The 25,903-nt window shown below is 45.1% G+C and overlaps 1 protein-coding gene across 2 annotated transcripts in view; it reads right to left on the bottom strand.

Annotated features, from left to right (window-relative positions):
* The window catches only part of NT5E (5'-nucleotidase ecto), a 65,449-nt gene extending 40,182 nt beyond the window's left edge, over positions 1–25,267 (bottom strand). Inside the window, exons 1-2 of one of the 2 annotated variants that reach the window (XM_053287224.1) lie at positions 24,883–25,267; positions 2,939–3,161 (exon numbers count right to left, since the gene is read on the bottom strand). In XM_053287224.1, coding sequence (XP_053143199.1) covers positions 2,939–3,161; positions 24,883–25,251 — 592 coding nt within the window. In that variant the 5' untranslated portion in view covers positions 25,252–25,267. Of the gene's footprint in view, positions 1–2,938; positions 3,162–12,285; positions 12,416–24,882 lie in introns of those variants that run through there. The other variant, XM_053287225.1, reaches the window with a different exon arrangement.
* Between the last annotated feature and the right edge of the window lie 636 nt (positions 25,268–25,903).

The raw sequence follows: 25,903 nt of genomic DNA, 5'->3' as shown, positions 1-25,903 counted from the left end.
TTCTTGGGATGGACAACTTGCACTGATCCTTTAAGGGTGCCTGCCTAGGCAGGTAGGTTGCCTAGGTTGTGGCAAGGTGGGTTGACAGAACAAATCCATGAATTTGTTCTCTCATTGTCTTTGGGGAAAGTGTCCTGGCTGCTCAGTCCTGTCATTGTGACTGGAACACATTGCCTAAGGGGAAAGATCTTATTCCAGTAGGAGTCAGAAAGCAAGCAAACTTTCACCCAAGGTGTTTAAAAACAGACACCTTTTCATAGGAGAAAAGGCCTGGAATGAAGAGAAAGTCTCTTGGTAATTGGAAAGCAAGTCATGGGTGGTTTACATTGCAGGGGCGTAACTATAATAGGGCAAGGGGAGACAGTTGTCTGGGGGCCCACTGCCTTGGGGGGCCCTCCCAGAGGCAAGTCACATGACTGACTCCCCCAGCCATGCACCCACCCAGGCTTCCTTCAGTTATATTCATCCTCTGAAATTGATGTGAGTGTTAAGACCTGGAGCTACCAGAACAACATGTCTCTCTCTTGCATCGTCCACAATTTACACAACCTTTTAAAAAATAATTTAGGATGATGTTCTATTGTGGCACACACACACAATATTTTTTGTTACCACTATTCAGCCTCATTTAAGATTTCTTTACTTCATGGGCTGAGCTTCAGTGAGGGGGGCCCATTTTAAAATTTTGTCTCTGGGCCAACTCCATCCTTGCTACGCCCGTTACATTGTCTTTCCTTCATTCTGCTTATCAAAATGGATCTTGCAGAAAGTGATTTGTTGGGAGATCCAGGAGAAAAATATCAGTCCTGACTCCTACTCTGGCATGACATTTCCCTCAGCCTCTCTGGCCTATTTATACTCTCAAAATCTGAATGGATTAGCATTAGAGGGAAGATTTGCAGCCATTAGAGCCAAGCATTTATCATGGTTCCTTCCTTCTGAATGAAATTTTTCTTTCTAGTCTCAATATCTAGATAATGGCTCTTCAGGAGCTGACTTTATAGTTTCGGTCTTTGTTCCTTAACAAAAGTTGATCACTAAACTTTGAGCCAGACCCTTTCTACTTATCAGTTGTTACTTTTGTTTTATTATTTTATTTAGTTAACATATTTTTATACCGCCCCAAACTTACATCTCTGGGCGGTTTACAACAAGATAAAACATTAAAACATTAGTTAAAAATAAAAACAAGAAATTTAAAACAGAATTTAAATTTTTTTAAAACAATATTCTAAAACAACATTAAAAACAATCAAAACAGTATCAGTTAAAAGCCTGGGTGAACAGATGCATCTTTAAAGACTTTTTAAAAATTGTCAGAGATGGGAAGGCTCTTATTTCACTATGGAGCACATTCCAAAGCCTCGAGGCGCAATGGAGAAGGCCCATCCCTGATCATGCATTTCCAAGAGGTGACTTTGAACCTCTGAACTGATTTCATTTTACCAGAGAGCACACCTGGGCATTGTTCTTTTCTGATCCCAAACTCAGTCTTCATTACAGCACCCTGGGGGGAGCGGCGGGGGGAGCAAGGCCAAATTCAAGACATCTTACATCCAAAGCACTTTGTTTTCCTCATACCCACATTCAGAAAAAGGGGTGCAAGTCTGTTGCGGATTACCAGCCTTTGTCTCAGAGCAAGCCCATGTGAGGGGAAGAGAAATGCTGAATCATCCCCTCTATGCTTTCCAAGCAAAGGCTTCTCCCTATAAACTTTCCTGTACGCCTGGTAGTACTAAGGCTGCCACCACCAACAACTTATCGACAGAGCTTAACCCCCCCCCCCCCCCCCGGGCTTGGGTTGAAATCCCAGGGAAACTCTCCTGTTTTTGCTACTGGAAAAGTATACAAAAACCTTCCATGTACAAGCTTACATGTGGTGAGAAAACTAACAGCCACCAAGCTCCTGAGGTATGTGTGTGCACCAGAATAAGACCTCCCTTCCAGCCCCCTTTATTCTGAGTCAAAAACCCACTCAGAGGCTTTTAAAATGCAAAACAAAAACAAAAACAAAAAGACAAAAAAAAACCTTTATTCAAAATACTACAGACAGCTTCTGTCCGAGGCTCTCTCAGCTTTTAGTTTCAGGTAAACAAAAGCAATACTCAGTGGTTACAAGAATACTTCAAAAAGCACCCCAGACGATGTTGGGGCGGCACACTTTGAAAATCATGGTTACCCAGTTGCAAAGAACATAGATGTAGGAAAATACAAAAGCACCTTTTAAATAGCTTACAGAGCCTTTTGCAATGGATGGACGAATTCTAGTGTTTCTTAGTTTAGTTATATTACAGGTAAACAATCCTAGAAAAATTTCAAGGATTTACAAAGCACACAAAAGCAAACAATAGTCTAATGCACAATCTGACTAAACAAACTTTCCCCTAGACTAACTTCTAGAAGCCAAAGTCCTAGTGTCCTTTATCTGGAACTCACCTATTCCTGGATTTGGATTCAAGTTTCCTGCCCTCCTGTCTTTCAAGGAGCTGCAGAGGTCCTTCCATGAGAGACATCTTCTCCAGGCTATCTTTTGACCATGAGGGAGCAAAACTCCATTGCTCCTCACTAAGCCTTTCCACCTGTCCTTCTCTCACCTCCTGCCTAGCTTCTTCTAACAAAGGGACTCTTCTCTTCCTCCTCATGGCTCCCTAGGTGCCACCCACCTGGTGTGTTGATTGACCAATTCCTGGAGTTAACCAGCCTGTCAGTCAGGACAGGGCTCACTTCCGGTTAGCTCTTTAGGGAAGAGGAGGGGCTGATCAGAGGCTGATCACTACAAAGTCATTTTATTGCAGATACATACAGGCATTCTGCAATATGAAGCTAATCCATATCTTATACAGTGGCAATTGCAGCACTAATTTTATAGTAAAAAATGAATGAAATGCGGGGAGAAAAGCATCTGAATAAGTATTTAATATATTAAAAGACAACGTACCTGGATTTGAAAGGACAGGGGTCTCCTTTGTGGTATAGCCCACAATTCCCACTTTTTCTGAACCAACATTCAGAATTTTATAAGGAAGAAAATATCCTGTGATCTTACTCGCCACTCGCTTCTTTGCTTTAATGTTTGCACTCACAATGGAAAAATTTACATTTTTAAGTAGTGGGTCCAGTAATCCATCCACACCATTATCAAATTCATGGTTTCCCAGTGCCTAAAAAACAAATGAACAGCAACAAGAAAAATGTGTGAGAGAGGGAGATATGTGATAGTCAAAAATTTTGATAAATTATCTCTCATGAAAACAGAACATGTTTTATTGTCCACAGTGTGATCTGTTCTATTCTGTCACATGAATAGCATGCTATAGTGAAATTCTACATCTCACAAACTCTCAGTTGGCAGCATCAATATCTGAAGATAGGTTCACCTAAATTTCTCACACAAGACTGAGTCCCTTATACACAGAACACATTAAAACTAGAACAGTGGTATCCTCCAGTATTCATAGTGGGCTGGATTTTGCAGTTCAATGTCATCAACTGTATTTTATCCAAAACTAAACATGTGAAGAGTATTTTAATTAGCAGTCAAAGTCACTGAGTAACTATTTTGGGACAGGTGTTTAGAACTCAGCATTGACATGTTTGCTTGCTTGAAATTCTTTACCTTCCCTGTCCTTTCCTGAGGCTGATGTCAAGATTTTCCAATAACTGTATTTGACCAGATTGGTCATCCCATCAGGAAAACTAAATCAGATACATCTGAGACAAGGGTTCCTACTCCTAGTATGGATTATCATTGAAAAATCCTTAACAGCTCTTCAGGATGAAAATATTTAATGACTAAATGAAAAAAACTTTTATCCTTTATCCTGCCCTGTTTATCCTTCAACTCTCCTGTTGGCTTATTTTTAAGGATCAATTCACATGCTCAGAAATAGCACGTGGTACTGTCCATCACAAACTGTACCACTTCAGACTTTGGGCAGCAGAGGAGAGCTGATCTGTGGTAGCAAGCATGACTTGTCCCCTTAGCTAAGCAGGGTCTGCCCTGGTTGCATATGAATGGGAGACTAGAAGTGTGAGCACTGTAAGATATTCCCCTCAGGGGATGGAGCCGCTCTGGGAAAAGCAGAAGGTTTCAAATTCCTCCCTGGCATGTCCAAGATAGAGCGGAGAGAAGACTCCTGCCCACAACCTTGGAGAAGCCGCTGCCAGTCTGTGAAGACAATACTGAGCTAGATAGACCAATGGTCTGACTCAGTATATGGCAGCTTCCTATGTTCCTAAGATCACACATTTTAATACCCCCCTAGTAAAAACAAAGCAACAAAACAAAACCCACACACCCTTATGTAGAAAGCCAGCACGTCAGGGAGAGGGTTATTTCCCCCCCCCCCATGGGTAGGACATTTCTGACATGAGAAAACATTCAAACATGTAATCCCCCACATCCATCCATAGGACTGTGCCACGTGCTATATCTACACTTGTGAATCAGCCTTTAGGCTACTCAAGCAGCATAGCTGTGCTACAGTGTCAAAGTGTCAAATAAAGTGTCAGATGTGCATCCAAAGTTCTAGATATTCAGCAAAACATGATCATTCATATTTTCCTTTGAGCTTTTTAGCTTCCTTTCCTTAAGGAAAGTACAGGCAAACCTCATTATCTGCAGATCTAACACCTGCAGTTCTGCATATCCGTGGTAGGGTAATTGACACCTGACCTCAGTGTGTGTGAGTGTGAGTGTGAGTGTTTGCGCGTGCGTGTGCATTGGGTTAAATCCAGCATATCCGCAGTTTCAGGGTGGCCAGAAGTGACATCTGAGGTAATTTCTAGCCACTATTTTAAGGACAGGAGCCATTTTGTGTCCTCTCCCCCCCTCCCCCATTTTTAATCACAATTTTTTGCCAAAAATGGAGGAATTGGGCTTTTTGTGGGCATTGCTGGAAGTCTGAGACCGAGAGAGCTATGACACTTTGTTTCTGTTATTTATCAAGATTTTAACTGTTTTTTAGCCTCTCCCCACCCAGAACCTAACCCCAATCCCCATTGACTCATTATCCATGGTCCTGTTATCCGCAGTTGTAGTGGAGAACAGAACCCCTGCGGATAACAGGATTCATGAGTAAACTTATGTGGTCACCCAGTTCTGTGCATCCTTATCAACTTCGCAGTGCCTGAACAAATTTAAACCAAATTTGGTACAGCTGTAGGGACACATAGGGACACCTCAATGACATAGTTTGGAATAATGTCATCCTCCCCAGTTCAAGATGGTGGATGCATGAATGTTTGAGGTGCAAGTGGGCTAACTTGTGAACTGCCTAACTGATTTGGACCAAATTTGGTACACTTGTAGTGATGCATAGGGACACCTCAATAGGGTCGTTTGTAATGATGTCATCCACTCCAATTCAAGATGGCAGATGCATTAATGTTTGAGGCAGAAGTAGGCTAACTTGTGAAGATGGTAATTACTATTATTATTTCTTGTTTACACAGTCAGACAGATGTTATTGACTGGTTTGTTTTATCCAGACATCGAGTCCTTCCTAAGGACCTGGGATGGCTGAATTTTATTATCAATGTTGTTGCTGTTGTTATAGACATCATCGCAGAATATAGGCTGTTCCCAATAAAGTTGCTTTTTCTAATTGGCCGATGGTGATTTCTGTGGCCCCTATGGTGTTGAGGTGCTCTTCAAGGTCTTTTGGAACTGCACCCAGGGCGCCAATTACCGCTGGGATTACTTTGGTCTTCTTCTGCCACAGCCTTTCAATTTCAATTTATAGATCTTTGTATTTTGTGATTTTTTTCTATTTCTTTTTCTTCTATTCTGCTATCCCCTGGTATTGCTATGTCGATGATTTTAACTTGTTCTTTCTTTCTTCTCAACTACAGTTATATCTGGTGTATTGTGTAGCAGATGTTTGTTTGTAGTCGGAAGTCTCATAATATTTTTGCATCTTCATTTTCGACAACTTTTTCAATTTTATGGTCCCACCAATTTTTGGCTACAGGTAGCTTGCAGGGGCGTAACTACTATTAGGCAAGGAGAGGCGGCTGCCTGGCGCCCCCCATGCCTCGAGGGGCCCCCCCAGAGGCAAGTCACATGACTATATATTGTGAAGTGAGTGTGTGTATCAGCGAGGGGCCCATTTTAAAATTTTGTCTCTGGGCCCACTCCAGCTTTGTCACGCCCTTGCTAGCTTGTATTTTTTGCAGATATTCCAGTGTATCATCCCTGCTACCTTGTCATGCCTTTGTTTGTAGTCAGTCTGTGCGATCTTTTTACAACAGCTGATTAAGTGGTCCACTGTTTCATCCGCTTCTTTACAAAGGTGGCACTTGCTGTTTGTTGTGGATTTCTCTACTTTTGCTCTTATTGCATTTGTTCTTAGTGTCTGTTCTTGTGCAGCCAGTATTAAACCCTCTGTTTCTTTCTTGAAGTTGCCATTCTTAAGCCATTGCCAGGTCTTGGTGATGTCTGATTTTCCACTTATATTGTGCAAATCTACTATTACTACCACCATCATTACTACCACCATCATCATTATCATCATCAGTTTGATTTCTATACAGCCCTTCCAAAAATGGCTCAGGGAGGTTTATACAGAGAAATAAAAAACAAATAAGATGGAACCCTGTCCCCAAAGGGCTCACATTCTAAAAAGAAACATGAGATAGGCACCAGCAACAGTCACTGGAGGTACTGTGCTGGGGGTGGATAGGGCCAGTTACTCTAACCCTGCTAAATAAAGAGAATCACCAAGATAAAAGGTGCCTCTTTGCCCAGTTAGCAGGGGTTAACACTATATTAACACTATAGTGAAAGGAAAGTAGGCAGATTTGTTCATACCATAACTTCTTATTATCAGCTTTAATTGACAGTCAGGAGGATCCTGGGGCAAGCAATGCCACCTTCTAGCTACGGTATTGTTTGTTTGTTTATTTATTACACTTTTATACTGCCCCACACTCGTGTCTCTGGGCAGTTCACAATGATAAAACAGTTTAAAACACATTAAAACAATTAAAAACTAACAATTTAAAAATCAATCACAGAATTAAAAACCTATACATTATTATAAAGCTGAAAAAGCCCGAGTAAAAAGAAGGGTTTTAAAATACTTTTTAAAAATTGTCAGAGATGGGGAGGATTGTATCTCAAGTGGGAGCGCATTCCATAGTCCCAGGAGAGCAACCGAGAAGGCCCGTCTCCATGTGACCACCAGACGAACTGGCGGCAACTGGAGACGGACCTCCAGAGACAACCGCAATGGATAGTGGGGCTCATAATGAAGAAGACATTCTCTCAAATACCCAGGGCCTAAGCCGTTTAGGGCTTTATAAGTTATAACTAGCACTTTGTATTTTGCCCAGAAACCTAGAGGCAGCCAGTGTAACTCCATCAGCAGAGGTGTAATGTGGTCTCTCCGAGATGACCCAGAGACAGTGGCGTATCGGGGGGAAACGGCGCCCAGGGCAAGCTTTGGCCCTGAAATGGCGCTCCCCCCGGCCCCCACATACCTGTGAGGGCGTGGCGCCGCCCCCCATGTGGGTCGCCCGCCGAGTGTGGCGGCGGCGGGTCGCCCACCGAGTGTGGCGGCGTGCATGCGGCGGCGATTTGGCAGTGGCGGGCGGCGGCGGGTCGCCCGCGGCCCACCGAGTGCGGCGGTGGCTGGCTGGTGGCTGGCGTGGCGGCGATGGGCTGTAAGCGCGGCCCGAGCGGCGGTGGCGGACCGCCCGCCGAGGACGGAGTGCAGGCCGCAGAGCGATGCCGAGCCTGCCTCCTGGCCCGGCGTCACTTCCCAACTGCGCTGCGCAGGAGGCAGGCTCGGCGTCGCTCTGCGGCCTGCACTCCGTCCTCAGCGGGCGATCCGCCGCCGCCGCTCGGGCCGCGCTACAGCCCATCGCCGCCACGCCAGCCACCAGCCAACCACCACCGCACTCGGCGGGCCGCAGGCGACCCGCCGCCGCCAAATCTCCACCGCACGCCTGCCGCCACACTCGGCGGGCGATCCAGGGGGGCAGGGGGAAGCCATTTTTTGATGCCCCCATGTGACCCACCAGGGTGGCGCCCGGGGCACGTGCCCCCCTGCCCCCCCTATCGTTACGCCCCTGCCCAGAGACCAACCTGGCTGCCGCATTCTGAACCAACTGAAGTTTTCGGACTACGTACAAAGGCAGCCCCACGTAGAGAGCATTACAGAATTCAAGTCTGGAGGTTACCAACAAATGTACCACTGTTTTGAGGTCATTGATCTAGAGAAACGGACGCAGCTGCCGTATCAGCCGAAGCTGATAGAAAGCACCCCTGGCCACCGCCTAACTTGAAAAATCAAGGAGAGGTGTGATTCCAGAAGTACTCCCTGACTGCGAACTTGTTCCTTTTGCGGGAGTGTGACCCCATGGTAGATCAAAATCATCTCTAGACCCCACACAAAAAGTACCTCCGTCTTATCTGGATTCAGCTTCAGTTTATTCTCCCTCATCCAGCCCATTACTGCTTCCAGGCAGACATTTAGGGAGGATATGCCAGCTCCTGAAGAAGCTGACATGGAGAAGTAGATCCGGGTGTCACCAGCATACTGATAACACTCAACTTCAAATCCCCTGATGATCTCTCCCAGCGGTTTCATGTAGATATTAAAAAGCATCGGAGAAAGTACAGAGCCTTGAGGGACACCGTACTTAAGCTCAGATCTTGAAGAGCAACAATCTCCAATCGACACCATCTGGAATCTCTCCGAGAGGTAGAAGCAGAACCACTGTAAAACAGTGCCTCCCACCCCCAACACCCTCAGACATTCCAGAAGGATACTATGGTCGATAGCATCGAAAGCCGCCGAGAGATCCAAAAGGACCAACAGGGTCACACTTCCTCTGTCAATTCCCAATTGGAGATCATCCATCAGGCCGACCAAGGCAGTCTCCACCCCATAGCCCGCCCGAAAACCAGTTTGAAATGGGTCTAGATAATCAGTTTCCTCCAAGACCGCCTGGAACTGAGAGGCCACCACCCTCTCAATTACCTTGCCCAACCATGGGAGGTTGGAAACAGGCCTATAATTGCTCAACTCTGAGGGATCTAACGCAGGCTTCTTTAGAAAAGGTCTAATAATTGCCTCCTTGAGACAAGGAGGCATCCTGCCGTCCCTCAGAGAGGCATTTATTATTTCCACCAGGCCGCCTACAACAGCCTCCCTGCTAGATAGAACAAGCCATGTTGGGCAAGGGGCAAGAGAGCAAGTGGTAGGCCTCACCGCCCCAAGCAGCTTGTCTACATCCTCAGGAGTCACAAACTGAAACCAATCCAGTCGAGTCGCATAAGAGCAGTCGTTGGGCACCTCCAGTTCACACATCAAATTAATTGTGGGGTCTCCATCTAAGTCAGCCCAAATCCGAGAGATTTTATTTGCAAAAAATTCTTTAAACACATTGCAGCGGGTAACTGATGACTCCAAATTCTGGTTCAAGGGATGGGGGGCAGATACTAGTTCCCTCACAACCCTGAACAACTCTGCCGGACATGAACTCGCAGAGGCAATACGGGCAGAAAAGAACCGCTTCTCTGCCACACACATCGCCTGAGCACAGAACTTTAAATGTGCTCTATGTTGTAATCTGTCGGATTCGAGCCGAGTCTTTCTCCACTTGCACTCCAGTTGCCTACCTTGCCGCGTCAGCCCCCATAGATCATCTGTATACCAAGGGGCCAGTTTTGAAGCAGGTCAGAGAGGACGCTTAGGAGCAATAGTGTCTACTGCTCTGGTGAGCAAGTTGTTCCAATTCTCAACCAGGACATCAACAGGATCACCAGCAAAGCCAACATTAAATCCCTCCAAGGCTTCTTGGAATCTTACCAGATTCAATAACCTCTTCAGGCAAACCATTCTAATAGGCCCCTTGCCCCTGCAGAGGTGGGAAGTGGTTGTAAGTCCAACCTTAACCAGATCGTAGTCCGTCCATGTGGAAATCACAGGAGTCCTCACCCACGGAACACCACCCCGATCAGAGTAAAAGACCAAATCAAGCATGAGACCTGCAATTTGTGTCGATCCAGAGACCGCTTGGGATAGGCCCATAGTTGTCATGGCCGCTATGAACTCCTGAGCTGCCCCGGACAAATTGGTCCCACAATGAACACTGAAGTCCCCCAGCACCAAAAGTCTGTGAGACTCCAATGCAAGTTCCGCATTCCGCAACCAAGTCCGTGAGCTCAGTAAGGGATTCCGTTGGGCAGCAGGGCGATTGGTACACCAACAGAAGTCCCAATCTATTCCTGGCCCCCAAACTCAAGTACACACATTCAATATGGTCCAATACCCTAACAGGGACCCCAGTAAGGGAAATTTTATTCTCTCCACCTCCCCACCCACAGCTACTGCACCCTCTACCGCTCACGTCCCCTTACCTGCTCCTCTACAGAATACCCTGGAGGAAGAAGCTGGGCCCAAACTGGGCCACTGGCCTCCCCCAACCAAGTCTCAGTAATACACACCAGGTTGGCCCCTTCATCCACAATCATACCACGGAGGAGTTCAGATTTATTTTGGACCAACCTGGCATTGCAGAGAAGCAGGATAAGGCTATGTGGGTTGTTGGCAGTGCTCCCCGAGGTCAGAGAGCTGGCAGGACAGCCAGAAGGGGGGACAAAAATTAAATTTCTGAGCACCCTCCCCTAGAACAGCCTGCTGACCTGACAACATCCTTCTATTCCCCACCACCACTGGGATAGCTGCCCCACATTCAAAGGCACCTCCTATTTTCCCATCTCCAGATGAACCCACATTGTAGCAATTTCAGGCCAGTTCTAAAAACAGCTAAACAGAAGCTCTTCTGTTGAGTAGCTCCTCCCCAATCTAATAATTAAATAGAGGATCTGGCCCTTGCCCTCATTCTCCCCCTTTGGTGGCTCCCCCAGGGGGGCAAGCCCCTTTGGTGCCACCCCTTTGGTGGCAGGCCTGCTGCCACTGGCAGCGTGCCTATATAGTTCTGGGCAGCCGCAGCTCCAACAGGTGGAACACAGGAAGTCACCTCTGGCCTCAGTCCTGCAAGGACTCACCACCACAGAGAGTCCTGGCTGGAGCAGATGGCAAACAAAGGGGGGCAGGCTTCCATCACAGCAGCTGAAATATTACACAGATGCCTATTTTTTCTGACACATACAATGCTGGGAAAGCTCAATGGGGATGTCTCCTAAATCTCATATAGCATTTTAAATAGTATTGCTTCATTAAGCAGTAATATCACCATTAGTTGTTAATGATTTTTTTTCATCATACAAGAAGAAGTTCACTTTAAAAGTCCATTTGAGACTCACATTTCCCTGCCACAGCAAAAAAAAATTCCCCCATTCATCAAGGTGATTATGACATCAGCACTATTAAACTTCTCTGCAATGTTTGGGAGGACTGACTGAATTTTTGCATGACCTTTTTGCACTGATTCCTGAAAATGACTGGAAAGGATCCCCTCCACGCTGAAAGCAAATCCAGGAAATGTAACATTTTCTTTGCTGGCAATGAAGATTTCATAGGAGAGGAGAGGAGGGGAGTGAAGATCACAAAGTTGTGTTAGAGATGGTTTAAAACTCAAAAAAATCTCCCCTCCCTGCCCAAATTGTCATCTTATATGGCATGCCAGTATAAGAGGGGAAATTATTTTTATTTGATTTTTCTCTGCCTTAAAAAAAAAAAAAAAAAGCAGGGGAGCAAGACAAGGGTGAGTGAACAGTGCCTGTTTCCTGCTCTTTTTTTGTCTTTTGCTTTAGTATCAATTGAAATGAGTTTCTGTTAGGGCAGGTGAACTCTGCCCTTCCCATGAAAGGAGAAATTTCTTGAAAATAAAGGGCAACTATTATTACACTTGGAGACTGGGTGGAGCCAAGATGGCAAAGTGAAGACAGCTCCTGATGTGAGCTCCACTCTAAAACTCCAGAACTTTTCCTTTTCTTGGCTTTCCTTTTCCTAGTAGCCTGGATAATTGCCTCTTAACCTTGATTTTAATTGCTGCATTTTAGCATCTGTTTTGGATGTTACCTGGCTTCGTCTCTGGCTGGCTCTGACACTTAGCGATTTGATTCTCCGAAAACAACATGGAAAGTAAAAAATGTAGCAGAAATTCTCCGTCAGATCAGAACAAAAAGCTTTCTAAGCAACCTAAGATTGATTCTAAGTCTCAGTGTTCCTATTTGGCCTTTACAACCCTCCAGCCTTGAACCACATAAGTGGAAAGGTCTGCTGAGTTCCTTTTAAGGACCAGAGGGCCCAGGACATTTAACAGCTGCTGCATGATAGGCAGATATTAAACAGGTAAAACTTTACCTACCATATGAGGATGGAAGGAGCACCCGTGCTCTCTCACCAACAGCTGAATGACAAGCTGAAAAATCACACCTGTTGATAGTGGGGTGCATGGACTGTGGTCTGGGTACCAGTCCAAATTTGGCACACACAGAGGCCAGTCAAGTGACACAGTCATGCTGGCGCTACCCATGGGCTGTCATGGGGAGCGCTGCTGCAGCAGGAAGCTGCTTGGAGCAGCAGTCTGGCTGTTAAGGCCCTCTGCCATCCCTGTTAAAGGTGCTGCTCACTCCACCCACCCATCCAGGTGCTGCTCACTCCACCCACCCATCCAGGTGCTGCTCACTCCACCCACCCACCCATCCTCAAACCACTGGACTGGTTTGCGATTCAGCCGAACTGGGCTGAACCAGTCCTCCAGGCCGCAGGCCGCTCTGAACTTGGACTGGTACACAAACTGCAGTTCATGCACACCCCTGCCTGTTGAATGTCTGCCTGTCAAGCAACTGTTTAAAGTGCTGAGCCTTCTGGCCCTTACAAGGAACTCAGCAGTTTCTTCTGCTTGTGAGGTACAAAATTGGAGGGTCGTAAAAGTCACTGAGGCCTACCAGTTTTGAGGTAAAATGAAGGAAGATGCCACTGTCATATAGAAGCAGCAACACTAACACTGTTAAACACTTGAATAACACTCTATATGATAAAACAGGCTAAATCTACCTCAGAGACATGACTTAAACCATTCTTCTATAATAATGGTTGCCCTTTATTGTCAAGAGATTTCTCCTTCCTTGCGGGAGGAGAAAATCCCCGACAGAAATTCTTCTCAGCTGTTTCTAAGGCAAAAAATAAATGGATCACATTTCCCAGACTGGGGGCTTTACTGTGGGAGGAAGTGGTGTGTAAAGTAGGACAAGAGTATATAAAGCACACATAAGTGCATATAAACCTAAATAAGCATAAATCAGAGTAAATCAGGGCTGCTCACACTGCTGCCTTTTACTATGTATCAGTACAGTTATTATTATTTTGGTTCATTCACTTCCCCTTATCTGTTCCACCCATGTCTGGGCAATAAAGTTGTAGAGAAAGTGGGGTGCCCACTTCCTGCTTCTGATGGGCTCATTCACCTATGCCCAGGTGGTGAAGAGAAGGTGGGGAGTGCATGTGTGTGTTCTCATGCATGGTGTCACTTAATGCCTCCATAATGTTGTGTCATGTCTTTTTTTAATTTAAAAAAACCCTCAGTGCTATTGTACAACAGCAACTGCACGCTACATCAATGGGAAGTTCCAGCTAGTGCTAATGAAGTGCTAAATGCAAAGCAAATTGCTCCTCCCCACTATCCATGAGCACTGTGACACCATGGGACTGTTACTGAATGTGGAACTGTTATTGAATATGGAACTGTTATTGAACTGCCAATTAATTAATTAATTAATTAATTAGTCGAATTTCCTTTACAATAGCTTCTGTTGCCCATATAGCTTTCAAAGGGCAACTTCCTAGCTTGTTTTTCTTCAGCAGCAGCCTATCCCTCTCTCCCACCCTTCATCTTTAGAGTCTCTTGACTCCCTCACCCCACCCACCCAGCAAGGGAAGCTGCTTGTACCACTTTCCCTGCCCCATAGCTCATCCAAATCCCTATGCAACAGCTGGTGATCTCTTCTCCCATTCCTAATCTCCAGGATTTTGCTCGCACATCTGCCAGGAAGGGAACCTTGTTGTCCCCAGATTCTCTCTCTGGTTTGGGGGGCATGGCCACAAAGGAATTTCAAGCCTTGGTTTTCAGCTGCAGTTGAGCAGATTTCAGGAAAAAGGTGGGCAATGGACGACAGGTGACATAGAATCACTTTGTGGTGAGAACTGAACAATATATATATTTTTAAAGGAAACATCTTCACTGCTCTGTGCATTCTACAACACATTTATTTATTTCAAATTTTTATATCCTGCTTTCCTCCTTATGGATTCAAGATGGATAAATAATTAGCATCTTCATTAATGATTAGTCATTGTGTTTAGTCATTCGTCAATTAGTTATAAGTCAATTATTTGAGTCATTGTGCCATCACCAGAAAATATTTGCTTTAGACTGCAAACATATTCCTAAAACTCATTACCCATGTTTAATCATTATGGGCCTCAAAACAGGCAGCAAGCTACTTTGGGACACCCATATTTTCCATGCAGTTTCCTTCCACACATTTCAGGGCAGGTACAACTTTTATTTTCAGCCTTTTAGGCTTTGGCATGGAGGAGCAGCTGGCCCCCAGGAATGTGCACACACCCTACTTCTGGTGTCAGGAAGGCTATGCTGAAGTTGGGCATGTCATACAAAACCACCAATCTCAGCATATTCTACCTTGCTTGAAGGAACCTGTCCACTAACCTTAAAGAGATCTGGGAGGGCCTTAGAGATTATTTTGTCTCGCTACGGGTTCAATTCCCAAATGCCCTGAGCATAGTAGGAGCTGATTTTAACACCAGGATGGGACCCAATAACACTTACCTTTATACATATTATGTATAATAATATGTATTATTATACATATTATATTATTATACATATTATATTATTATTATTTCTTGTTTACACAGTCAGACAGGTGTTATTGACTGGTTTGTTTTATCCAGACATCGAGTCCTTTCCAAGGACCTAGGATGGCTAAATTTTATTATCAATGTTGTTGCTGTGTTATAGATATCGTCGTAGAATATAGGCTGTTCCCAGTAAAGCTGCTTTTTGTAATTGGCTGATGGTGATTTCTGTGGCCCCTATGGTGTTGAGGTGCTCTTCAAGTTGTTTTGGAATTGCACCTAGGGTGCCAATTACCACTGGGATTACTTTGGTCTTTTTCTGCCACAGCCTTTCAATTTCAATTTGTAGATCTTTGTATTTTGTGATTTCTTTCTTTCTTTTTCTTCTATTCTGCTATCCCCTGGTATTGCTATGTCGATTATTTTGACTTGTTTTTCTTTCTTCTCAGCTACAGTTATATTTGGTTTATTGTGTGGCAGATGTTTGTCTGTTTGTAGTCAGAAGTCTCATAATATTTTTACATCTTCATTTTCTTCAACTTTTTCAATTTTATGGTCTCACCAATTTTTGGCTACAGGTAGCTTGTATTTTTTGCAGATATTCCAGTGTATCATCCCTGCTACCTTGTCATGCCTTTGTTTGTAGTCAGTCTGTGCGCTCTTTTTACAGCAGCTGATTAGGTGGTCCACTATTTCATCTGCTTCTTTACAAAGGCAGCTTATTATTATTATTATTATTTTACACAGTCAGACAGGTGTTATTGACTGGTTTGTTTTATCCAGACATCGAGTCCTTCCCAAGGACCTGGGATGGCTGGATTTTATTGTCCATGTTGTTACTGTTGTTATAGATATTGTCGCAGAATATAGGTTGTTCCCAGTAAAGCTGCTTTTTGTAACTGGCTGATGGTGATTTCTGTGGCCCCTATGGTGTTGAAGTGCTCTTCAAGGTCTTTTGGAACTGCACCCAGGGCGCCAATTACCACTGGGATTATTTTGGTCATTATTATTATTATTACTATTATTTCGATTTCTATACCGCCCTTCCAAAAATAGCTCAGGGTGGTTTACACAGAGAAATAATAAATAAATAAGATGGCTCCCTGTCCCCAAAGGGCTCACATTCTAAGATAGACACCAGCAACAGTCACTGGAAGTACTGTGCTGAGGGTGCAGAGGGCCAGTTACTCTCCCCCTGCTAAATAAAGAGAATCACCACGGTAAAAGGTGCCTCTTTGCCCAGTTAGCAGGGGTTCAAAGCTTTCCTCCGGAAAGAGATTTTCTGAACCCATTGCTCCCTTGGCATTCTAAAGACCTTGGCTGCAACTTGACAGAGCTGCTATTGGCACAAACGATGCACGTCTTAGATTTGGTTGGACTAAATAGGACGATGGTTGATGATCCGGAGGGTGAATTCACACGATGGTCAGGGTCGAGAGCGAGTGTATTGGAATATATATATATAGAGAGAGAGAGAGAGAGAGAGATAGAGAGAGAGAGAGAGAGAGAGAGAGAGAGCGGCCCTTAACTTATTGATACAATTTGGAATAGGCGGGCATATTGAAAGTGACCATCTTCCATTATCCCTTATTTTGGGTCCGACTGTTGGAGAGAGGCCCTCCGTGAGGTCTTCTCAGTTTACTCCATATGCTGGTCCATGTTCTATAAGGGTCAAGTGGTCCCCTTGTTTAGGGAAACAAATTAGTGTTCTTTTAGCCTCAGAAGAAATTCTCTCTCTTCGTTCCTCTATTTTAAGTTACTCCCCTAATGTGGATATACTGGCCGTCTATTGTAAACTTATCCAGGAAATACAACTTTGCCTGCGTCAGTCAATTAAAAAAAAGTCGATTCATAAAAGAAACAGCTCTCATAACTGGTTCGATCAAGACTGTATTACAGCAAAAACAAAACAAAACAAACAAAAAACCATTGGTCACCAAATTTAATTATGTTAGGCTCAATCCAAATGATGATCTAGCCCGAGAAATCTTGGAGAGGAAGAAAAAAAATCCAAACTGTTAATCAGGGGGAAAGAAAAAAAAGAACACGGAGATGAAGGCAGCTTGGGAACGGCTTATTGCTGCATCTAAACTGAAAGACTCCAGACAGTTCTGGAGAATTGTGTCGGCCAGTTTCAAGGGGGCTTTTTCTAGTGTGGGTGGTCATATTACCTCAGATAGATGGACCTCACATTTCAGGACTTTATATGAAGAAACGCTTTCTTGGCCCTCTCCCTGTCCATATCAGCTGGATAGTCTCCCTCCCTGGCCTCCGGTCATGACAAAGGAAATTACCAGTCTGATCTCACAGTTACAATCAGGCAAGGCCCCTGGTAAGGATTCGATCCCAGGGGAGCTTTTGAAGGCGGAAATCGACTGGTGGGCCCCTGTTTTAGCCAAGTTTTTTTTACCTATATTGATCGGGTGGGTTGTATCCTTAAAGACTGGAATACAGCTATTATAGTGCCCATTTTTAAGAGCGGACAGCACTCTAACCCCTCTAAGTACTGCCCAATAGGTTTTTGTGTATAATTAGTAAACTATACGCAAGGCACTTTTGCCTCAAACTTATTGATTGGGCTGAACAGAATTCCATTCTTAGAGAAGAACAAGCCAGTTTTTGAACCAGCCAGTCTACATTGGACCAGGCCTTGGCTCTTTCCCATCATGTAGAAAAGTACTCTAACAAAAAAATCTGCTCTATATGTGGCTTTTATTGACCTGAAGACCGCTTTTGATTCCATTTCTAGGGCCCATTTCTAGGGCCCGCCTTGCTTTGACCTCCATAGACCCATGACTACTACTTCTTATTCGTACATAGTATGAAAATACTCTAAGGGTCAAGTATGATATCAATGGGCACTTATCGGAGCCTGTCTCCTCACAGAAGGGTTAAACAGGGTTGCATTTGGGCTCCCTTTTTATTTAACTTTTATATTACCTTTTTAATTCCTTACCTTGATGACCCTGCTTTCCATCAGCCTAAATTAGCAGGTAGACCTGTCTCCATCTTATTGTATGCTGATGATACAGCTATAATATCCACCACGCTCGTTGGCATGCGGAGAGCTTTAAGCTCATTTTTAAGCTCACACAATTCTGTGTAGAGGAGTCCCTGGTTATCAATACTCAGAAATCTAAAGTGATGGTCTTTAGTAAGAGAATGGAAATTCACAAATGGACAATTAATGGCAGAAGTGTCCAACAGGTCAAAATTAATAAATATCTTGGACTTGTATTTCATGAATTGGGTTCATGGAGCTCTCATTGTGAGTATGCGGCAGCAAGTGCCTAGAGTATGGTATCAGCGATATTAAAATGTTTCTATACCAAAGGAGCTTATTATATACCTGCAGTGCTTAGGGTTTTTCAGGCCAAAGTTTTGGCACAGATGTTATACAGAATTCTGATATTTCTAATAGGTAATTTGCAACCACTTGAAGCTGTCCAGATGAGATTCTTGCAGGCCATTTTCCAGCTTCCACGATACATTCCGAACACGGCCTTATGCTTGGAAGCGGGAATAATTATGATTGTGGCTTAGACATGGATGCGTATGGTTAATTATTGGCTTGAACTCCATACTTCCGGTTTAGGCCTTGCTCCATTAGTTTTAGAGGATGAATTCCAGTCATCTTGGAAAAAGAAAGTCCAGGCTATTTTGGGTAATTGTGGCTTTTCAGACCAATTCTTACGATCTTTGGGCCCCGATGTAGCCAAAAAGATTCTCAAGCAGAGAGTCTTGAATATAGAGAAGCAAAGGGACCTAAGATTAGTCTTCCCCAGAAATAGCTGTGGTAGTTTCTTAAATTACCCTTGCCCTGCAGCATATCTTATGCACTTGCCAGCCCTAGCCCAGAGGAGAGCTTTTTCTCAAGCTCAGTTCAGTGTTTTGCCCTCTGCGGTTTTAGAGGGAAGATACAAGAGAGTCCCTCTGAGGAACTGTTTATGCTCAAGTGGCACAGGTGAGGTTGAGACAATTTCTCATGTTTTGCTTTACTGTCCTTTTTATAAAGCTATTCGCTCCACCTGGATTGAGCCTTACCTAAAAAAAAGTGTCTGGGCCATTCAGATGATTTTTATGTGGCTTATTTCTTAATGGATCATCATGTGGAGATTACCGGGAGAATGGCAAGATTTTGTGCAGCGGCTTGCAAAATAAGATGCGAACAAATTAGTTTTAATTTTCCTGTTTAATATGACACTGAGCCGAGTCTTACGATTGGTGAGACCCGGTTTGGTGAGCTGAGCAGGGAGAGCGGGCTAAGCCCACTCTCCCCACTCACGATCAGGAAGGAAGCCCTGATTGTCGGCTTTGTGCACGATTGGGATCAGGGAGGAAGCACACGATTGTCGGCTCTGTGCCAGAGCCGGCGGGGGCTGGGGGGAGCGAGGGCTCATCGGCCCCCGGAACCTCCAACATGCCCTGTGTGAGTGCGCAGGGCATTCTGGTGAGAACCCCAGAGCCAGGAGGCGGCTTTTCATCTCCCCGCCGGGGGTCTCCTCATGAGTAACCATGGCGCAGAGCTGCGCCACGGCTACTCATGATTTAAAAAATGGGTTTGCGGAGCGCTCACTCCACAAACCCAGTTTTAGGGGAGGAGTATTTAGGCAGGTTAATCGCCTGGGAGCCACCGGGCTCGCTTGCGAGCTCAGTGGCTCCCACGATCAGCCAAAATTGGGCTAGGCTCCCCTAGCCGATTTTGGCTGATCGTGGGAATAGCCCTACTGTGTTGTTTAACAATTATATTTGTATTTAACTGTTGTGTGCTGTGTTTTGGTCATGGACCGTAAATAAAAATACTGTATGTATGTATGTATGTATGTAGTACCTTGCTTGCAGCATCAAACCCAACATCTGTAACCAAGATTTGGAGTGAAGGGAAGAAGGGTTTGGTACCACAACCAGAATATGCTGAGAGTGGTGGGTTCATACAATGTGCCCAAGCTTGACATAGCTTTCTAACAGAAGTAGGAGTAAGCACATTCCCAGGGTGCCAGCTACTCCACTGAACTGTCTGTCCTCCCTTCTCAACCCCAGGTGTAGCACTGTGATGAGATGAGGTTTGATGTATATCTAAATAATAATATAGTGCTATATGGTTGTTTGGGTTGGAATGTTCCCTGGGCAAGAAAGGGTTAAAGCCTTAAGAGAGTCCAGCAGACAGAAATCCTGCAGCCTAGTAAACAGGCTGGGCGGGGGTTGGGGAGGGGGGAGAACAAAGTAATGCCCTGAGTAACATATGTTTAAAGTAGATCAGCTGTATGAGCTGCGGAGCGAACAGTTTAAAAACAAAGATTCTTATAAAGGCTGCATATGCCTGAAGCATACGAAAAGATACTTTAGCATTCTAAGCAATGATTCTGTAACTAAGCAAGTAAAACACCCCACTTTCTAAGTAGAGAACCAAACTAACATCCGAACTTATAATTAATAAACTCCTATTATATTCATCTTTAAAGAACCTGTGTGTAACTTAGTCTACATTCCCATGCCTACAACTGTGTTACCTCAACAGAAGACCATTATATCTCTCTCTCTCTCTCTCTCTCTCTCTCTCTCTCTCTCTCTCTCTCTCTCTCTCTCTCGATCCTGTGTATCCATAGAGACTTTAAATGGTGGCAGCAAAATAAAGGAATGCTGAGAGAAATAAAATCCATAAATCCATTCAAACAAGCTCATTCTAGAATCACCCTCCCCCCCGCCCACAACAAACACCAACTATTTGGAGTTGCAGAATTACATTTGAGGCGTCGGAACAAAACAAGACCAAAACGGATTTAAAATGAATGTTTTTTCACATGCTTAAAATAAATTAAAACTTCAAGAAAAGGAACACAGAACTAATTATAAACTTGATATGGTATATTTGCCCAAAGTTTCAGAGATGAAGATGTTATTTTCTCCCAATAAAAGTAGGCAGAATCTGAATATTCTACAAGTAGCATCCAATTGTGATATTTTCAAAAATAAGTCATCTACATTCTGGCTTGTGCACATGCCAGGATTCCCTGCATGTTTTGAAGTAGACCAGTGAAGTATAAATGTCTGCTTTTAATTTGCTCATATAATTGAGAGTAGAATTCACCCATGCTTGTACACAACACTTCTTTGACTAGGCATTTTGACAGAAACACAGATCATAATCCCCAGGCTTACTCTAGAATAGCTCCTATTATTTTAACTAGAGTTCTCCAGAATGAGGATTGTCATGTATCTTTATGCCAAAATGGATAGATATTCTAGAATTCCTTTTGAAATTTCACAGACCCTGCAGAATATAATTTTTATAAGCCAATCTTCCCTGCACATTACTCACTGTAGCTTTCAAGACTACTAAAAGAGGTAAGATAAGATCCAGTGAGAGTTTCAGTGTTAGTACAGAGAAATAGCATGGCTCTAACTGTATTGGTGCAAACAACAATTATCACCACAGCAGCAAAGTATTACTTGACAAAACAGCAGGGCAGTCTTGTTTTAACTCACTTTTTAGAAAATTCCCCTTACCAGCAAATGGTGTGATAAATTTGCATTACTGTTCTTGGCTCCTGGATTAATAACTGGTCTTCAGACATATATCAGCCAGCAACACAACAGTAATTCAAGCAAGCATGGGCCTGGCTTGTGTCTGGCACACACACACAAACAATACACCAACCCTGTGCTGTGCTGCTTAGGGAAGGGAACTAAGGATAGCCTAAAATTTCTGAATCCTGATGGGTGCTGCTGTCCAGTCCAGCTTTGGGCATGGGGACAAGATGTTCCCTTGCCTTGACACTGGAAGTCACACCTCTGATCTACCCATGAACGGCTTCTTCTGCTCACAAAAACCAGCCTTAAAAGGGCGGCCCATCTCGATGGAGGCTTTCAAAAGGCTCCTAAACACCAGTACTTCTGGAATGGACCCAGCAATGCAGTTGCAAGAATATACTGCTCCTCGTGTGACTACACAAGTCACATTGCGGAATGAGATGAGCCCAGTGTCAGCACCAGCCATGCCGTTTGCTTTCCTGTAAAGCAGCAGGAGACTAGCTTTTTCTTTCATGGACTCTAGTAACTGAGAAGGGGTGTGAATATCAGAAAAGTGTTCTGAAGCCCGTTTCAGAATTTCAGAAGAGTGGAATTCTGCAACCAGGCAGCCACCCTTCCAGCTGCAGGATCCACAGCAGTGGCTGCCATAACAGAACTCCCCAACTAACTGCACCAGTGCAGCAGCAATTTTTGACACCTTCCCCTTTTCCAGGAAGCCCTCTGTGCCACCCAAAATTATGTCCATGGGGATGATGCAGCCTTTGGAGACATGTTTTCAGGTGGCACAGAGGGCTTCTTGGGAAAGGGGAGAGTGTCAAAAATTGCTTCAGTTAGTTAGGAAGTTCTGTTAGGCTGCAAGGCTGGGAAGTTCTCTTAGACTGCTCTCTCACTGCACCGGTACATCTTGACATGTCAGCCATCATCTTTCCATAGGACAGGATGGTGGCATATGTAATATTCCTGTGCAGTTTGTCGAAGGCACATACCTTGAGGGTGTAAGTGGCAATCAGTTATTTCACATGAGCAAGCTAAGACAAGGTACAGTTCCATAAGATAACATTTGTCAGTTATGAAGGAAGCTTTATGGTTTTGCTAACAGCACTGGATTTGGGGCTAGTATGAGGAGTGTTGATTCACTATCCACTTCTTTAGCATCCTAAAGATGCTCTTTAGTCTAGCAAGATATGTCAATTTCTTGGTTACAGTGCCCAGTCTCTGGAACTCCCTGCCTCAGGAGATCTGCTTCACACCTTCTCTGATGGCATCCTGCTGACACTTGCACTCACCTGCAGTGTGTGCGTGTGTGCATGCGTGTGTGTGTGCGCACGCGCATATCTGCTGCTTGCTTGCTGGTGTTTATTTTATTTATTTATTTATTTATTCAGTTTCTATACTGCCCTTCCAAAAAAGGCTCAGGGCGGTTTACACAGAGAAATAATAAATAAATAAGATGGATCCCTGTCCCCAAAGGGCTCACAATCTAAAAAGAAACATAAGATAGACACCAGCAACAGTCACTGGAGGTACTGTGCTGAGGGTGGATAGGGCCAGTTACTCTCTCCCTGCTCAATAAAGAGAATCACCACCTTAAAAGGTGCCTCTTTGCCAAGTTAGCAGGTTTTTACTATTACAGTCATCCCTTACCAACCGTGAGGGTTCCGTTCCAGCCAAACCTCCCTGTTGGCAAATTCGCAGTTGGCAAGCAATTGAAATAAATGAGAAACAGTGGATTATGGGAACTGCAGTTGCGAAAAGACCGAAAAATCAAAGGAAAAAATTAAAAAAAACTTGCCAAAAATCACCTGGGATCTCTTAAAATAACCAAGAATAAGCAAGAGGAGTGAGCAAATTGAATCTCTGGAAGTTTTTGAACCCCCCAAAATCACTCAAAGGCACTTTTGAACCCAAAAAGCCCACTCAAAGTCACTTTAAATTGCAAGGAGTTGGCAGGATCAGCCAGAGGAATGAACAGATTGCACCCCTGAACCCCCCAAAATTGCAGAACCCCCACCCTCACCCCTAATCACTCAAAAATCTCGCCAAATTGTGGATACTCAGGTTGCGGATGGCGAGACTGGCCACAATTTCCCAGTCACGGATACTCAAACCCATGATTGGGGAAACTGTGGTTGGTGAATGATGACTGTATTTTCATTTGCTTATGTAGTAACATTTGATGTTAGTTGCTTCTAGATCAGTGATTCTCAAACTTGGGTCCTCAGGTGTTATTGGACTTCAACTCCCATAATCCTCAAGCAAAGGCCACTGAGGCTGGGGATTATGGGAGTTGAAGTCCAATAACACCTGAGGACCCAAATTTGAGAATCACTGCTCTAGATAAAGAGAGAAGGAGACTGCAAGGATATGAATAATATACATATACGTAAAATAAATAGGCACATACACAAATTTCTTGATGGACTAGTTTATCTAGTCTTCTGGATCAGATAACATTTCCAAACAGTCTTCAAAGGCAGCACACTGATGTTACCCGGGCATTGCAACTGTAGCAAGCTGATCTCAACATGACTGTAAAAATGGCACTGCTGGATCAGACCAAACAGGTCCATCTGGGCCTTTCCCAAACAGCAGGCTTTATCGCGAGATTAAGAAGGGTGAAATACTGTGAGTTTTGGAGCTTAATGGATATTTCTAATTTTTAAAAAGCATCTGACACAAAAAGAGGATTTTTTAAAACTCTGGAAATAAATTGGGCTAAGCTCCAATGAGTGATGAAAAAACTGAATTGTGGATGGAGTGGTCCCTGATAGCTTGCAGGGACTTCGACGTAAATTTGGACGATATGTAAACGTACAGCTGCCCTTCCAAAGTGAAATCAGGGACTGGCAGGGCTCCTGGTCTAGCTCTTTGTTTCCAACAATATGGCCAAATATGTCTGAAAGCTCAAAAGCCGTGCATAAAGGCAAAAGGTTGCCCTGTTCTGCTCCAAGCATCTGGTATTCAGGGTCTTACTGCTTCTGAATGTTTCACCCTCATAGCTACTAATGGTCCTGGATAGAACTATATTCCATGAAATTGTCTAATTCAGGGGTCCACCAACTCAGGCCCCCAGAGCTTGTTGGGCTACAGCTCCCAGCATCCGCAGCCACAAAGGTCATTGTGGCTGGGGATGAAGGGAGTTGTAGTCCAAAAACATCTGGGGGCCCAAGTTGGGGGACCCCTGGTCTAATCCTTTCTTATAGGCAGCCGAGCTCAGTTTATGGCCATCGGCACCGATGCTGCTAGCGAATCCCACAAGTTAACATTGCTTCCGATGCAGCATAATTACACCCGTCGTCTCTTCTTTCGCCTCTCTTGCCAGCTACATGAGATGTTCTGCCAGCCAACTGCATGGGCAGTCTAGAACAAGAGAGGCAGAAAAGCGTCCGTCCCATAACTTTTCTCAGCTTTATACACCTCTTGTGCCCTCTCCCTCCTTCCTCGATTAAGGGGAAAGCTACCCCAAGCCTCCCAGGGCGATGCATACGCGCTCCTCTTCCAGCGCGCGAATATCTGTGCACTCTCCCTGCCTGCGCGACCCACCCGTCCTCACCATTGCGTCGTAGCCGAGGAGGTTCATGAAGGTCGGCACCTCCTTGCCTTTGAAGTAGTTGAACCAGACCGTGCCCTGGTACTGGTCGCCGGCGTCGAGGAGCAGCACGTTGCGGTGATTGGCGCGGACCCGCCGGATCTGGGTGGCCCTGCGCGCGACCCCGCCGTAGCAGTCCTGCCCGGTGCACTTGCCCGAGTCGCGGCTGGTCTGCTCCACCCGCGCGTGGACGTCGTTGGTGTGCAGAATGGTGAGCTCTAAGGAGCCGGCGGCGGCAGCCGAGACGCAAAGGAAGCCTAGCAGCAGCAGCCGCGCGGCGACGCTCCGCGCGCAATTATTCGCCGTCGCGCGCCGCTGCCTCAGCCTCGCCATGGTCGCTGCGCGCACAGGTGCCTTTCCTCCCTCAGCCGCACGCTGGGAGCCGCCGGCTGCGAACAGCAGCAGTGCTTGGGGCGCAGCCTAGCAGGCGGGCGGGAGGCGGAGGGACTAGAGGGCCACCTCTCGAGGTCCGCCCGCCAGCCAGCCATCCTTCTGGGAGCTGTGCCGAAGAGTGGGAACGACTTCCTTCTGAGGTTCCCTTCCCTGCTCCTCCCTTGTCTTAATCATCCTCCTTTCCCGAGATGAAATCCTCATGTTGGGCAACAACGTGGCTCTCTTCTCTGTGAGCCTTTTCTAACTCCGCTGAGTAAAGTTGGACAGAGCCAGAGGAATGTATTTGGCTTTGCAGCCTGTCCTGCCGTCTTGGGCCGGCCAGCTTGGGGCCCCTCTTTCAAAGAGCTCAGGGCAGTTTTATCTTTACATGACATCGACTGTGTGAAGTAGGTTAGGCTGAGAGAGAGAGTGGCTTGCCTGCCAGGGGCCTGTTGCTGACATCCCAGCGGCCATAAGCCATATGCCAAGCAGGAATTGGGCTTTCTTTCTTTCAGGTAGCTATCAGAATTATTTGAAAGGAATTGGGCTTGCTTTCTTTCAACACTACATATGCTCTGCTTGCCCAAGGACCCAGGTTCACTCTCTAGCAGGG

Source organism: Hemicordylus capensis, chromosome 1 (assembly GCF_027244095.1).
Source record: "Hemicordylus capensis ecotype Gifberg chromosome 1, rHemCap1.1.pri, whole genome shotgun sequence".
Lineage (NCBI taxonomy): Eukaryota > Metazoa > Chordata > Lepidosauria > Squamata > Cordylidae > Hemicordylus > Hemicordylus capensis.
The sequence above is the reverse complement of the archived record's forward strand: the minus strand, read 5'-3'. Positions and strand labels throughout refer to the sequence as shown.